Source organism: Anomaloglossus baeobatrachus, chromosome 11 (genome assembly GCF_048569485.1).
Source record: "Anomaloglossus baeobatrachus isolate aAnoBae1 chromosome 11, aAnoBae1.hap1, whole genome shotgun sequence".
NCBI classification, from domain to species: domain Eukaryota; kingdom Metazoa; phylum Chordata; class Amphibia; order Anura; family Aromobatidae; genus Anomaloglossus; species Anomaloglossus baeobatrachus.
The window spans coordinates 142435837-142449737 of NC_134363.1; the positions used below are offsets into that span (position 1 = coordinate 142435837).

The window sequence follows — 13901 nt, forward strand, 5'->3', positions numbered from 1 at the left end:
CCATTGCGTCATTTGGGTTTTTCCTTGGTTGAGAATAGTTTGTCCCTGGTATAACCCCTCTTCTCTGGGGGTTAAAGGGCAGCCAGCGCGGCGGCGGCGGCGCTGGGTGCTGCAGTCCTCCTTCCAGCAGAGGGGATGATTGGAAAGCCCTGAGCTCGGTGCTCCTCCAGGCAGGCTGCCCCCTCCTCCTCCGCCTTGCCTGCCTGTGTGTCTGCCCTCCCTCCTCCTGTCTTGCAGGCTGCTCCGCTCTTCCTGTTTGGTCAGTATATAGCAGTGCAGAGTACAGCTGTTTATAATCCCCATAGCTGCTTCCACGCCCTCTGGCCCTGAGCCTGCTTCTCTCTCCCTCTCCCTTTTTTTTTTGCAATGTACTAACAACCTCCCCTCTGATTGGTGTTATATTTGTCTCTGTAATTCTTGCAGCCAATTGAGCCAGGAGAGGAGCTCTTAGTCTGGTACAATGGAGTAGACAACCCAGAGATAGCAGCTGCCATAGAGGAAGAGAGAGCTGCCAGCCACAGGAGCAAGAAGAGCTCGCCCAAATCCAGGAGGGGTAAGCAGCACTGGTCTCACTGACTGATTGGGGAGGGCGGGGGGAGATGTCCCCATGGCGTGTGTGTGTGTGTGTCTGGATGTCGTTGTGACCTTTCCCAGACTGCACTGTCTGCATGATCCCTTGTAGCTCCCTACAGCTGAATCATATGATGTGTATGTGCCAGCTCCGCACAGACCCCTGCTCCCTCCCTCCGTCACTCAGCCCCTTCCTTCTGCAGACATGGACTGAATTCTTAGTTTTGCCTTTTGTGTTTTTGGTATTTTTTTTTTCTTGTGTATATATTTTTAGCATTCCTCCCAACTCTGCTGCTGTGTGAGGCGGTGAGCTGGCAGCCTGGGCTGTGTGTCATCCTGGCACAGGAGTTAGGATGGCCAGTGAACTTCAGGCGGTGGCGTCATTGCTGGGCTGGAGATGCGGGGGGCTGGAGATGCGGGGGGCTGGAGATGCGGGGGGCTGGAGATGCGGGGGGCTGGAGATGCGGGGGGCTGGAGATGCGGGGGGCCGGCAGCAGCTTCTGGTGATTGAGGTTAAACTGTAGATCAGACGGCCCAGGATAGTAGGGGAGAGAGGTGTCACATTAGGATTACCACAGATCTGGATCCTGTGCCCAAGGCCTTCACCGCCACCACAGATCTGTATTCTCCAGCTTCCTCCTCTCATCAGCTGTTGTGACATTTACTGCGCCCCGTATACTGCTATATACAGTGTTGCACAACCGTCTGGTACACGTAGTATATATACCGGTGTATGTGCCTTACATCGCGTGTGTGTGTATAAAATATAATAAATATATATATATATATATATATATATATATATATATATATATATAATATATATGAAAAAATTCCAGTCGCACAATAATATAGATACCTATATAGTGTATGGGCCATGTATACATGTATGTGCTGTACTGTTATAAATAATGTATGTGTGTTTATGTATATAGGCATAATATACCAGACAGTGTATGTATGTATATGTGTTTGTGTGTAAAATATATAAATATATATACATATATATATATGTGTGTGTATGTATGTGTATGTATGTATATGTGTTTGTGTGTACTATATGTATATATCTGTGTGTGTGTGTGTGTGTGTGTGTGTGTGTGTGTGTGTGTATATATCTGTGTAATATATATGTGTTTATGAATACATGTGTGTTTGCATGTATGTATGGGTTTGTGTGCATGTACGAGTGTATGCACCATATATATGTATGTATGTATATATATATATATGTATATATATATATGTATATATATATGTATATATATATGTATGTATGTGTATATATATATATATATATATATATATATATGTATATATATATGTATATATATATATATACACATACATACATACATACATACATACATATTAATATTGCACACATACGTATTAATATTGCACACATACGTATTAATATTGCACACATACGTGTTTGTGCGTGAGCGCCCTAGCGATTGTGGGGACCTGCCATTATCCCCAAAGTAGGTGAAATTGTGCATTTTGATGAGCTTTTGGCTGCGAAGGCCGATATATTGTTCTTGCACAGGGGCCCTTTTCTAATATATTTCTATCTATATAATATAGTTGTGAAAAAATATACATACATGCTGGATATACACACCGATATATTATATTTTGTGTGTATGCATGTGTATAATATGCGCTTGTGTGTCCGTGTTTGCAAACATATGTATTTTGTACGTTTATCAGTAAGTATGCTTGGTTTCAGGTGTAGGTGGACCCCTCTTTTTTTTGTTTTTTTTATTTTTCCTCCTCCATTTCGAAGAGCTGTAACTTTTTTCTTTTATGTTCCCTAGCGTTGTATCAGATCCTGAATTTTTTGTCACACATACTGTAGTTTTTATCAGTACCTGTTTGAGGTCAATATAATTTTTGATCTTTTCATCCATTTTTTTGGGGGGAGGCAAAATCACCAAAACAAACCAATAATTTTGCCCGTTTATTTTCGTCTTGGCGGCATTGATACATATCTCATTTATTTATATTTTGTCATATTTTCCTTAGGGGACATAAAACTGCGATCAGACTTGGTTTCATAGGTGTACAAACATGTGAAACACACACGGGTCTTCAGTGGGCCCTGGCCGCCATGTCAATACATTTAGCAGCTGATTTCTAACTTCTTAAATGATGCAGTCACGATTTGACAGTGGCATCTAAGGAGTTGAGCTACTGTGATCAGCACCAGTGGGGATGACAATCCGCAGCCATGTGTATTAATGTCTAAACTGCTGGCAACAAAAGTGAGTACATCTCTAAGTGAAAATGGCCAAATTGTGCCAATTAGCCATTTTCCCTCCTAGGTGTCATGTGACTCCTTAAGCTGGTGTCACACACAGCGACAACGACGTCGCTGCTACGTCACCATTTTCTGTGACGTTGCAGCGACGTCCCGTCGCTGTGTGTGACATCCAGCAACGACCTGGCCCCTGCTGTGAGGTCGCCGGTCGTTGCTGAATGTCCAACTTCATTTTTTGGTCGTCACTCTCCCGCTGTGACACACACATCGCTGTGTGTGACAGCGAGAGAGCGACGAAATGAAGCGAGCAGGAAGCAGGAGCCGGCGTCTGGCAGCTGCGGTAAGCTGTAACCAGCGTAAACATCGGGTAACCAAGGGAAGACCTTTCCCTGGTTACCCGATATTTACCTTCGTTACCAGCCTCCGCCCTTGCTGCCAGTGCCGGCTCCTGCTCTGTGCACATGTAGCTGCAGTACACATCGGGTAATTAACCCGATGTATACTGTAGCAAGGAGAGCAAGGAGCCAGCGCTAAGCAGTGTGCGCGGCTCCTTGCTCTCTGCACTGTGACATGTAGCTGCAGTACACATCGGGTTAATTAACCCGATGTGTACTGTACCTAGGAGAGCAAGGAGCCAGCGCTAAGCGCGGCTCCCTGCTCTCTGCACATGTAGCACAGCGACGTTATGATCGCTGCTGCGTCGCTGTGTTTGACAGCTAAGCAGCGATCATAACAGCGACTTACAAGGTCGCTGTTACGTCACAGAAAATGGTGACGTAACAGCGACGTCATTGTCGCTGTCGCTTAGTGTGAACCCAGCTTTAGTGTTACAAGGTCTCAGGTGTGAATGGGGAGCAGGAGTGTTACATTTGGTGTTATCCCACACACTCTCTAATACTGGTCACTGGAAGTTCAGCATGGCTCCTTATGGCAAAGAATTATCTGAGGATCTTAAAAAAAAAAAAAAAAAAATGGTTTCTCTAAGTAAAGATGGTCTGGTCTATAAGAAGATGGCCAACACCTTGACGCTGACTTGCAGGATGGTGGCCAAGACCATAATGTGGTTTAACAAGACAAGTTCCACTCAGAACAGGCCTCACCATGGTCGACCAAAGAGGTTGCTTGCACGTGCTCAGCAGCATATCCAGACAGTTTGCTGAAGACAAGCAGACGAAGGACATGGATTACTGGAACCACGTGCTGTGGTCTGATGAGATGAAGATAAACTTATTTGATTCACATGGTGTCAAATGTGTGTGGCGGCAACCAGTTAAGAAGGACAAAGACAAGTGTGTCCTGCCTACAGTCAAGCATGGTGGTGGAACTGTCATGGTTTGGGGCTGCATGAGTGCTGCCGGCTGTGGAAAGCAGTTATTTGAGGAAACCATTAATGCCAACATGTACTGTGACATACTGAAGCAGAACATGATTACCCTCCCTTCATATTCTAACATACCGACCCCCAAACACACCTGCAAGACCATCACTGCCTTGCTAAAGAAACTGAGGGTGAAAGTGCTGGACTAGCCAAGTGTCTCCAGACCCACACCCTATTGAGCATCTGTGGGGCCTCCTCAAACAGAAAGTGGAGGAGCGCAAAATCTCTAACATCCACCAGCTCCATGATGTCATCATGGAGGATGGAAGAGGATCCAGCGGCTCCTGTGAAGATCTAGTAACTGCCATGCCAATGAGCATTAAGGCAGTGCTTGTAAATAATGGAGGTCACACAAAATATTGACACTTTGGGCACAATTTGACCATTTTCTCTTAGGGGTGTACTCTTTTGTTGCCGGCGGTTTAGACATTAATGAGAGTGTGTCGAGTTATTTAGCGGGCACCAAGCTTACACTGTTATACAAGCTGCACACTGACACTGTACATTGTATCAAGTGTCAGATCTTCAGTGTTGTCCCATGAAAAGATATAAAAATATTTTTTAAAAATGTGAGGGGTGTACTTTTGTCATACACTGTGTGCAGAATTATTAGGCAAGTTGTATTTTAGAGGATTTTTTTATATTGATCAACAACTATGTTCTCAATCAACCCAAAAGACTCAAATATCAAAGCTTAATATTTTTGGAAGTTGGAGTGGGGGTTTATTAGATTTGGCTATCTTAGGAGGATATCTGTTTGTGCAGGTAACTATTACTGTGCAGAATTATTAGGCAACTTAATACAAAACAAATATATTCCCATCTCACTTGTTTATTTTCACCAGGTAAACCAATATAACTGCACAAAATTTAGAAATAAACATTTCTGACATGCAAAAACAAAACCCCCAAAAAATGAGTGACCAATATAGCCACCTTTCTTTCTGATGACACTCAGCAGCCGACCATCCAGAGATTCTGTCAGTTGCTTCATGTGTTTACGCTCAACATTGCGTGCAGCAGCCACCACAGCCTCCAGACACTGTTCCCAGAGGTGGACTGTTTCCCCTCCCTGTAGATCTTACATTTTATGAGGGACCACAGGTTCTCTATGGGGTTCAGATCAGGTGAACAAGAGGCCATGTCATTATTTTTTTATCTTTTAGACCTTTACTGGCCAGCCACGCTGTGGAGTAGTTGGATGCATGTGATGGAGCATTGTTCTGCATGAAAATCATGTTTTTCTTGAATGATACCGACTTCTTCCTGTACCACTGCTTGAAGAAGTTGTCTTCCAGAAACTGGGAGTTGAGCTTCACTCCATCCTCAACCCGTAAAGGTCCCACAAGTTCATCTTTGATGATACCAGCCCATACCAGCCCCCCACCTCCACCTTGCAGGTGTCTGAGTCGGAGTGGAGCTCTCTGCCCTTTACTGATCCAGCCTCTGGTCCATCCATCTGGCCCTTCAAGAGTCACTCTCATTTCATCTGTCCATAAAACCTTTGAAAAATCAGTCTTAAGATATTTCTTGGCCCAGTCTTGACGCTTTATCTCATGTTTCCTGTTCAGAGGTGGTGGTTTTTCAGCCTTCCTTACCTTGGCCATGTCCCTGAGTATGGCACACCTTGTGCTTTTTGATACTCCAGTAACGTTGCAGCTCTGAAATATGGCCAAACTGGTGGCAAATGGCATCTTGGCAGCTTCACACTTGATTTTCCTCAATTCATGGGCAGTTATTTTGCGCCTCTTTTGCCCAACACGCTTCTTGCGACCCCTGTTGGCTATTTGCCATGAAACACTTGATTGTTCAGTGATCAGGCTTCAAGTTTGGCAATTTCAAGACTGCTGCATCCCTCTGCAAGACATCTCACAATTTTGGACTTTTCAGAGCCCGTCAAATCTCTCTTCTGACCCATTTTGCCGAAGGAAAGGAAGTTGCCTAATAATTAAGCACCCCTTATATAGGGTGTTGATGTCATTACACCGCACCCCTCCTCATTACAGAGATGCACATCACCTGATTTACTTAATTGGTAGTTGGCTCTCAGCCTATACAGCTTGGAGGAGGACGACATGTATAAAAAGCATCATGTGATCAAAATACTCATTTGCCTACTAAGTCTGCAGACAGTGTACAGTTAGGTCCAGAAATATTTGGACAGTGACACAATTTTCGCGAGTTGGGCTCTGCATGCCACCACATTGGATTTGAAATGAAACCTCTACAACAGAATTCAAGTGCAGATTGTAACGTTTAATTTGAAGGTTTGAACAAAAATTTCTGATAGAAATTGTGGGAATTGTACACATTTCTTTACAAACACTCCACATTTTAGGAGGTCAAAAGTAATTGGACAAATAAACCAAACCCAAACAAAATATTTTTATTTTCAATATTTTGTTGCGAATCCTTTGGAGGCAATCACTGCCTTAAGTCTGGAACCCATGGACATCACCAAACGCTGGGTTTCCTCCTTCTTAATGCTTTGCCAGGCCTTTACAGCCGCAGCCTTCAGGTCTTGCTTGTTTGTGGGTCTTTCCGTCTTAAGTCTGGATTTGAGCAAGTGAAATGCATGCTCAATTGGGTTAAGATCTGGTGATTGACTTGGCCATTGCAGAATGTTCCACTTTTTTGCACTCATGAACTCGTGGGTAGCTTTGGCTGTATGCTTGGGGTCATTGTCCATCTGTACTATGAAGCGCCGTCCGATCAACTTTGCGGCATTTGGCTGAATCTGGGCTTAAAGTATATCCCGGTACACTTCAGAATTCATCCGGCTACTCTTGTCTGCTGTTATGTCATCAATAAACACAAGTGACCCAGTGCCATTGAAAGCCATGCATGCCCATGCCATCACGTTGCCTCCACCATGTTTTACAGAGGATGTGGTGTGCCTTGGATCATGTGCCGTTCCCTTCCTTCTCCAAACTTTTTTCTTCCCATCATTCTGGTACAGGTTGATCTTGGTCTCATCTGTCCATAGAATACTTTTCCAGAACTGAGCTGGCTTCATGAGGTGTTTTTCAGCAAATTTAACTCTGGCCTGTCTATTTTTGGAATTGATGAATGGTTTGCATCTAGATGTGAACCCTTTGTATTTACTTTCATGGAGTCTTCTCTTTACTGTTGACTTAGAGACAGATACACCTACTTCACTGAGAGTGTTCTGGACTTCAGTTGATGTTGTGAACGGGTTCTTCTTCACCAAAGAAAGTATGCGGCGATCATCCATCACTGTTGTCATCCGTGGACGCCCAGGCCTTTTTGAGTTCCCAAGCTCACCAGTCAATTCCTTTTTTCTCAGAATGTACCCGACTGTTGATTTGCTACTCCAAGCATGTCTGCTATCTCTCTGATGGATTTTTTCTTTTTTTTCAGCCTCAGGATGTTCTGCTTCACCTCAATTGAGAGTTCCTTAGACCGCATGTTGTCTGGTCACAGCAACAGCTTCCAAATGCAAAACCACACACCTGTAATCAACCCCAGACCTTTTAACTACTTCATTGATTACAGGTTAACGAGAGAGACGCCTTCAGAGTTAATTGCAGCCCTTAGAGTCCCTTGTCCAATTACTTTTGGTCCCTTGAAAAAGAGGACGCTATGCATTACAGAGCTATGATTCCTAAACCCTTTCTCTGATTTGGATGTGAAAACTCTCATATTGCAGCTGGGAGTGTGCACTTTCAGCCCATATTATATATATAATTGTATTTCTGAACATGTTTTTGTAAACAGCTAAAATAACAAAACTTGTGTCACTGTCCAAATATTTCTGGACCTAACTGTATATGTACATATACGTATGTGTTGCATTCTGTGTGTTTGTGATGTGTTTTATGTATGTAATGTGGTGTATATTTAGCTTTTGGACACTCTGGGCAGGGCCTAGTGGGAGAACAAGGAAATGGTGATCTGTGAAGTATTTTAATCTAGTTATCGAGAAATCTGTTGCTCAACCTCCTGAGAAGAAATGTGAAATTCCAATTTAACAAGTCACATGTAAATCGATGCCGACGCATTACTAAACGGAGTGTTCATACGAGGCCGGATCCCTTGGTCATGATTAGTCACAGCTCAGCCGTAGCCGACCATTCCTTATCACATTCCTCAGGCCGGGGTCAGACGAGCACATGAAGGATTGTCCCATTTTCGTCTGTATTGTCATCAGTGTAACATCCATATTTACAGTATACATCAGCCATTAGTAAAATGTATGTGATTAAATTAATTTTTCAGCTTAAAAATGACAATGTGCCTGTAACAGTCGATGATACACAGACGAGATGTATCGAATTCATTTTTATTTTTTTTTTTTTTGCATATTTGAGTGGGCGCGCCGTATCCAAAATACGGAAGGGAATCGTGCATGTTGCGGTCTTGTTTTCACTCGGACATTTTGTCTGTATGAAAAAATTGTACTATGAACAGCCCTATTGAATAACGTTTTTCATATTTTTTTACACGGACGGGACACATCCGTATTATACACTCGTCTGAAGGAGACCTTACTCTGATCCTAATTAGTCTGGAACCTGTCAGCTCTCCAGACTAACAGCTCTGCCAAGTGATGTGTCCTCGTTCTGCTTCCTCTCTCAATACGTCACCACATGTACTTGCCATTCATGCCTTAGGAAAGCTAAGTGCCTTTCTGCCTAGGAGTTGTAATGGCTCCCACTAATAGCTGTCACTTTTGGAGAGGGAAACCGATATTTACAGGGAGTCTTAACATTTTGTGTTGGACATTTGCTCACAGTTAAGTTTGGAAAGGCATAATTAAGTTTGGAAAGGTGGTATACTATCCTGATGAAGAGCTTAGCTCAGACCTTAAAAAGCTCCTCTGTGGAATGTACTGTCCTGATGAAGAGCTTAGCTGGGACCTAAAAAAAAAAAAAAAAAAAAAAGCTCCCCTGTGGTGTACTGTCCTGATGAAGAGCTGAGCTCTGACATAAAAACGCAGCTCCTCTGTGGGGTGTATGGTCTTGATGAAGAGCTCAGCTCTGGCTTAAAAAAAAGCAGCTCCGCTCTGTGTGGTGGACTGTCTTGATGAAGAGCTCTGCTCTGGCTTAAAAAAAGCTCCTCTGTGGGGTGTACGGTCTTGATGAAGAGCTCAGCTCTGGCTTAAAAAAAGCTCCTCTGTGGGGTGTACGGTCTTGATGAAGAGCTTGACTTGGGCCTAAAAAAAAGCTCCTCTGTAATATACTGTCCTGATGAAGACCTCAGCATGGGCCTAAAAAAGCTCCTCTGCATGGTGTAGTGTCCTGATGAAGAGCTCAGCTTGAACCTAAAAAGGTTCCTCTGTGTAGTGTACTGTCCTGATGAAGAGGTTAGCTCTGGCCTAAAAAAGCTCCGCTGTATCGTAATGCACATTACCCAGCTATCCAGTTTTATACTCTTTGATCCCATCTACATATTGATTTCTTACCCTTCTTCTACGTAATGTACAGGTCACTTAAGACACTTCTTAAAAGGGTTGTCTTCTATTGGACAACCACAACTTGATCAATTCAGGCCTCCGACCAATTAAAATAATAGTATACACTCAAATCTTGCAGCGGAGCCATTCCAGCAATGTCTCCCACTGCTCTCGGAGGCTGACGCCACGTTATTTTGTCGTGCCGGCTGAATGCAGCCAACGAGAGGCGTCTCGTCAGCTGCAGCCTTTACTATTTCATCAGAGAGGACGTCCATCCTGATGGAATATTGATGAGCTGTAGCAAACGAGTGGCCATTGATATGGCTATAGCCAGCATGTGACACAACATTGTACACGCCGCCCTCCGGGAACAGACATGAGTATCTACTGTTTTTTAATTTTCGGCCTGACTGGATTAAGCTGGGGTTGCTCGGTGGACAACCCCTTCAAAATAGTTGAGGTTGGTAGGATTATACTCAAAGGTAGAAGAACGGTCACTTTATTCAGGCTATACTTTTCTGCTCTATACAGGTGACTCCATCAGATCAGATCTTATACAGCCTGATGAAGACACTTGTTTGATCTTGAAACGCGCTCTCTCAATAACGGAACTATAGTTCTAGCTATGAGCCATCATTCCAGCAGCTCCTGTCGTTCCTTATTTTTTTTCCACGCCCTATTAAAGGGGTTGTCTATGCAAAATTTATAGTTGTCAAGGATAGTTCCCTTCTCTAGGCTCTGATGATGCCCCATTATTGTCATTTGACCACTGCAGTCAATCACTTCAGGTGATTGGAGAGCAAGACTTATCGCTTCTTCTCCAGGCATAGAGCGGCCCGTGTTAGATCTTAAGGGATTAGAGCTGGTGACTAGTGATGGGCGAACCTGCAGATATCCGGAATCAGCGGGTCCAACCAGATTTAACAAAAAACACAACTTTGTTTGGGCCCAGAATTAATTCCGCATATCTGGCCGGACGCCGCTCCTATATAAGCATGGGGACCCGAATCATGCACTTTAAAATGATAGGATGGGCTACGGTTATAATTACCAGTCTCCACGTGGCTTTAACGCTACTTTCAGGGCTGCTCATTAACCTCATGCATATACACGGTTTCCACCGGTAGTCCCGGCATCTCTGATTGGTTGCAGTCAGACCGCGCCCCACCTTGTGTGACAGCCCGTCTGACTGCTTGCAATCGCACACGTGGTGTGTCCCTATACTGGTGTAAAAATAAAAAAAAATTGGGGTATTGTCGCTCCATATTATACCCAGCACAGATAAAGCATTCAGCTACAGGCTGCAGCCCCCAGCCCTATGCTTATCTTGGCTGTGTATCAAAATATGAGCCACCCTATGCTGTTTTTTTTTGTTTTTTTTTTTGTTTTTTTTTTACTTATTTAAGTAAAAAAGGTAAAGCAGCGTATGGTCCCCTTATACTTTGATACCAAGCCATGATAAAGCTGTCAGATAGGGGCTGGTATTCTCAGGCTGGTCAGGCCCATGGTTATTGCTCCCCCCCCAGCCTAAAAATGGCAGCCTGCAGCTGCCCAGAATTGTCGCATCCAATAGATGTGACAATCCTGGCACTTACCTAGCTCATACAGATTTACCTGGTGCGGTAGAATTCGGGGTAATAAGAGGTTAATGACATCTCACAGATGCCTCTAAGCCCTAGATTCGTAATGGCGAGGGTCTGAGACACCCCCTCATTACTAATCTGTAAGTGAAAAGAAATAAACACAAGCACCGAAAAAATAACATACACAAAAACCCACCCTCTTTGACCCCTTTATTGACCCCCAAACACACAGTTCTGACATAATCCCCATGAGGTCCCACGACGATTCCGGCTCTGCTATATAGTGAAGTCACACATTGTGACAGTCAAAGGCACCAGTCAGAAACTCACTTAGCTGCAGAGATGAGCAGTGACATTAGTCACTTTATTTGCGGTCACAGCTGGAGGTTAGTGATGAGCGAGTACTAAAAAGCTCGGGTGCTCGAGGCTCGGGCCGAGCATCCCAAGATACTCGTGTACTCGGCCCGAGCACCGAGCCCAATGTTATCCTATGGGAGACCCGAGTATTATTCTGAAATGACCACCGGCAGCATGTAGAAACCATAAAACTGTAAATTAAAAAAAAAAACGTGTGTGTGTGTGTAAGCGTGCATATATATATATACACGCGGAGTGGAGTGCGGGAGGGGCCGTAGCCGAGCGGGGAAGTGTCGGGCTAAAGGCATGGTCATGCTGTGAGGGCCGGCCAATCACTGCAATTCCACAACAGGGCTGTGGCATTGCAGTGGTCTGCCAGCTAATCCCTGCATAAGGGCTGGCTCTAAAAAGAGCGCCAACATGAAGACCACGAGTACAGAACGAGTATTGCGAGATTACTCGGTCCCCGCCGAGTAGCCCGAGTACAGTGATACTCGTGCGAGTACCGAGTAGTAACAAGCATACTCGCTCATCACTACTGGAGGTTCTCACGGTACCTCACCTGTGACCGCAGGTAAATTGACCTCAGGTGACCTCATTGAACTCAGTGACCTTACCTCAGGTGAGGTCACAGAGTTAACAGACCTTCATCTCCTCACAGAAAACCACGTTTTGTTGTTTTTGTTTCATTTTTTGCTAAGAGATGCAGATTTGGTGCTGAAATTTATATCCCTTTATAGTTTTTTTTAGAAGTTTAATTTCAATTTTTTTTTTCCATTTTTAAATTTTACTTTTCTGGCTCAGATCCTCAGATATTAATTCTTAAATATGGTCAATGGATACCGAAAGTTGTTCCAGTAACAAAGGATTTACAGAAAACAATATTCCAGGGTCATTAATGGGAACATTTATTTTTTTATTTTTTTTTCGGCAAGTTGCCAGGATGGCGCTATATGGACCGGATCCTGGTAGATCTACGGTACTTAAGTTTTTTGGGGTTTTTTTGTTTCTTTTTTTTTTTTTTATCAAACAGGGGACAGTCTCCTCTTCTGTGCTAGAGATGTGTATGAATGGGCTGGTTCATTTTATTAGCCAAGCCAGACTTCTTTTTTGCCATGGCTGATGCACAGAAGATTTCTGGCTTGGCTATTGAAATGGCAATGACATTGGATCAGTTTTCTTTAAAGGGTTTTCCTGAGATCTCCGAAAACAAGCAAATGTCAGGAGTGGCATAAAATAACATGAGAGCCTATGCTATGTGCTCCCCAACAGCTTTTATCTACAGTGCCTTGCAAGAGTATTCACACCCTTTGCATTGCTATTTCACAACCTGGAATTTAACTTTTTTTTTTTTTTCATGTAAAGAACAAGTCTACAACTGTAGTCATTTGATTTTCTTTTTATTATGACGAAAACAAGATAGGACAAAATAACTGATAACTTTCACTTTGCATAACTATTCACCCCCCTAAAGTTAGTACTTTGTAGAGCCTCCTTTTGCAGCAATTACAGCTGCAAGTCGCTCTGGATAAGTCTTTATGAGCTTTCCACATCTTTCCACTGGTATTTTTAGCCAATCCTCAAGGACAAACTGCTACAGCTCCTTCGTTAGATGTTTCCTCTATAGACAGCAATCTTCAAGCCTGACCACAGATTCTCAATTGGATTAAGGTCTAGGCTGTGACTCAGCTGCTCCAATACATTTACACGTTTTTCCCTTAATCCACTCGAGTGTTGCTCTAGCAGTAGTTTTGGGTCATTGTCTTGTTGGAAGGTGAACCTCTGTCCCAGTCTCAAATCACTGTCAGACTGAAACAGGTTTTTCTCAAGAATATCCTTGTATTTCACACCATCTATTTTCACCTCAACTCAGACCATTTTCCTTGTCCCTTCTCCTGAAAACCATCCTCACAGCTTGAGGCTGCCACCACCATGTTTCACTGTTGGGATGGTGTTCTTGGGGTGATGAGCTGTGCTAGTTTGGCACCAGACATGGCGTTCACCTTGGTGGCCAAAAAGTTAAATTTTTGTCTCACCTGACCACAGTACTTTCCTCCATATATTTAGGGAGTCTCCCACATGTCTTTGGCAAATTTAAAACCAGCCTTTCCATTTTTGGCTGTTTGTAAAGGCTTTATTCTGGCCACTCTTCCATGAAGGCTGGCTCTATGGTGTTTGCAGCTTATTGTGGTCATATGGACAGATACTCCAGTCTCTGCTTGGGAACTCTGCAGAATGTTCAAGGTTACCTTTTGGTCTCTGCGCTGCCTCACTGATTAATGATCTACTTCCCCAGGCTGAGAGTTTTGGTGGGTGGCCCTCTCTTGGTTTGTT

The 13901-nt window shown here is 43.7% G+C and overlaps 1 protein-coding gene across 5 annotated transcripts in view; it reads left to right on the forward strand.

Annotated features, from left to right (window-relative positions):
• PRDM2 (PR/SET domain 2) overlaps positions 1-13901 on the forward strand; it is a 164737-nt gene that overhangs the window by 88884 nt on the left and 61952 nt on the right. For 4 of the 5 annotated variants that reach the window (XM_075328995.1, XM_075328994.1, XM_075328996.1 and 1 more), the window contains one exon: positions 424-553. In XM_075328995.1, coding sequence (XP_075185110.1) covers positions 424-553 — 130 coding nt within the window. Of the gene's footprint in view, positions 1-199; positions 260-423; positions 554-13901 lie in introns of those variants that run through there. The other variant, XM_075328999.1, reaches the window with a different exon arrangement.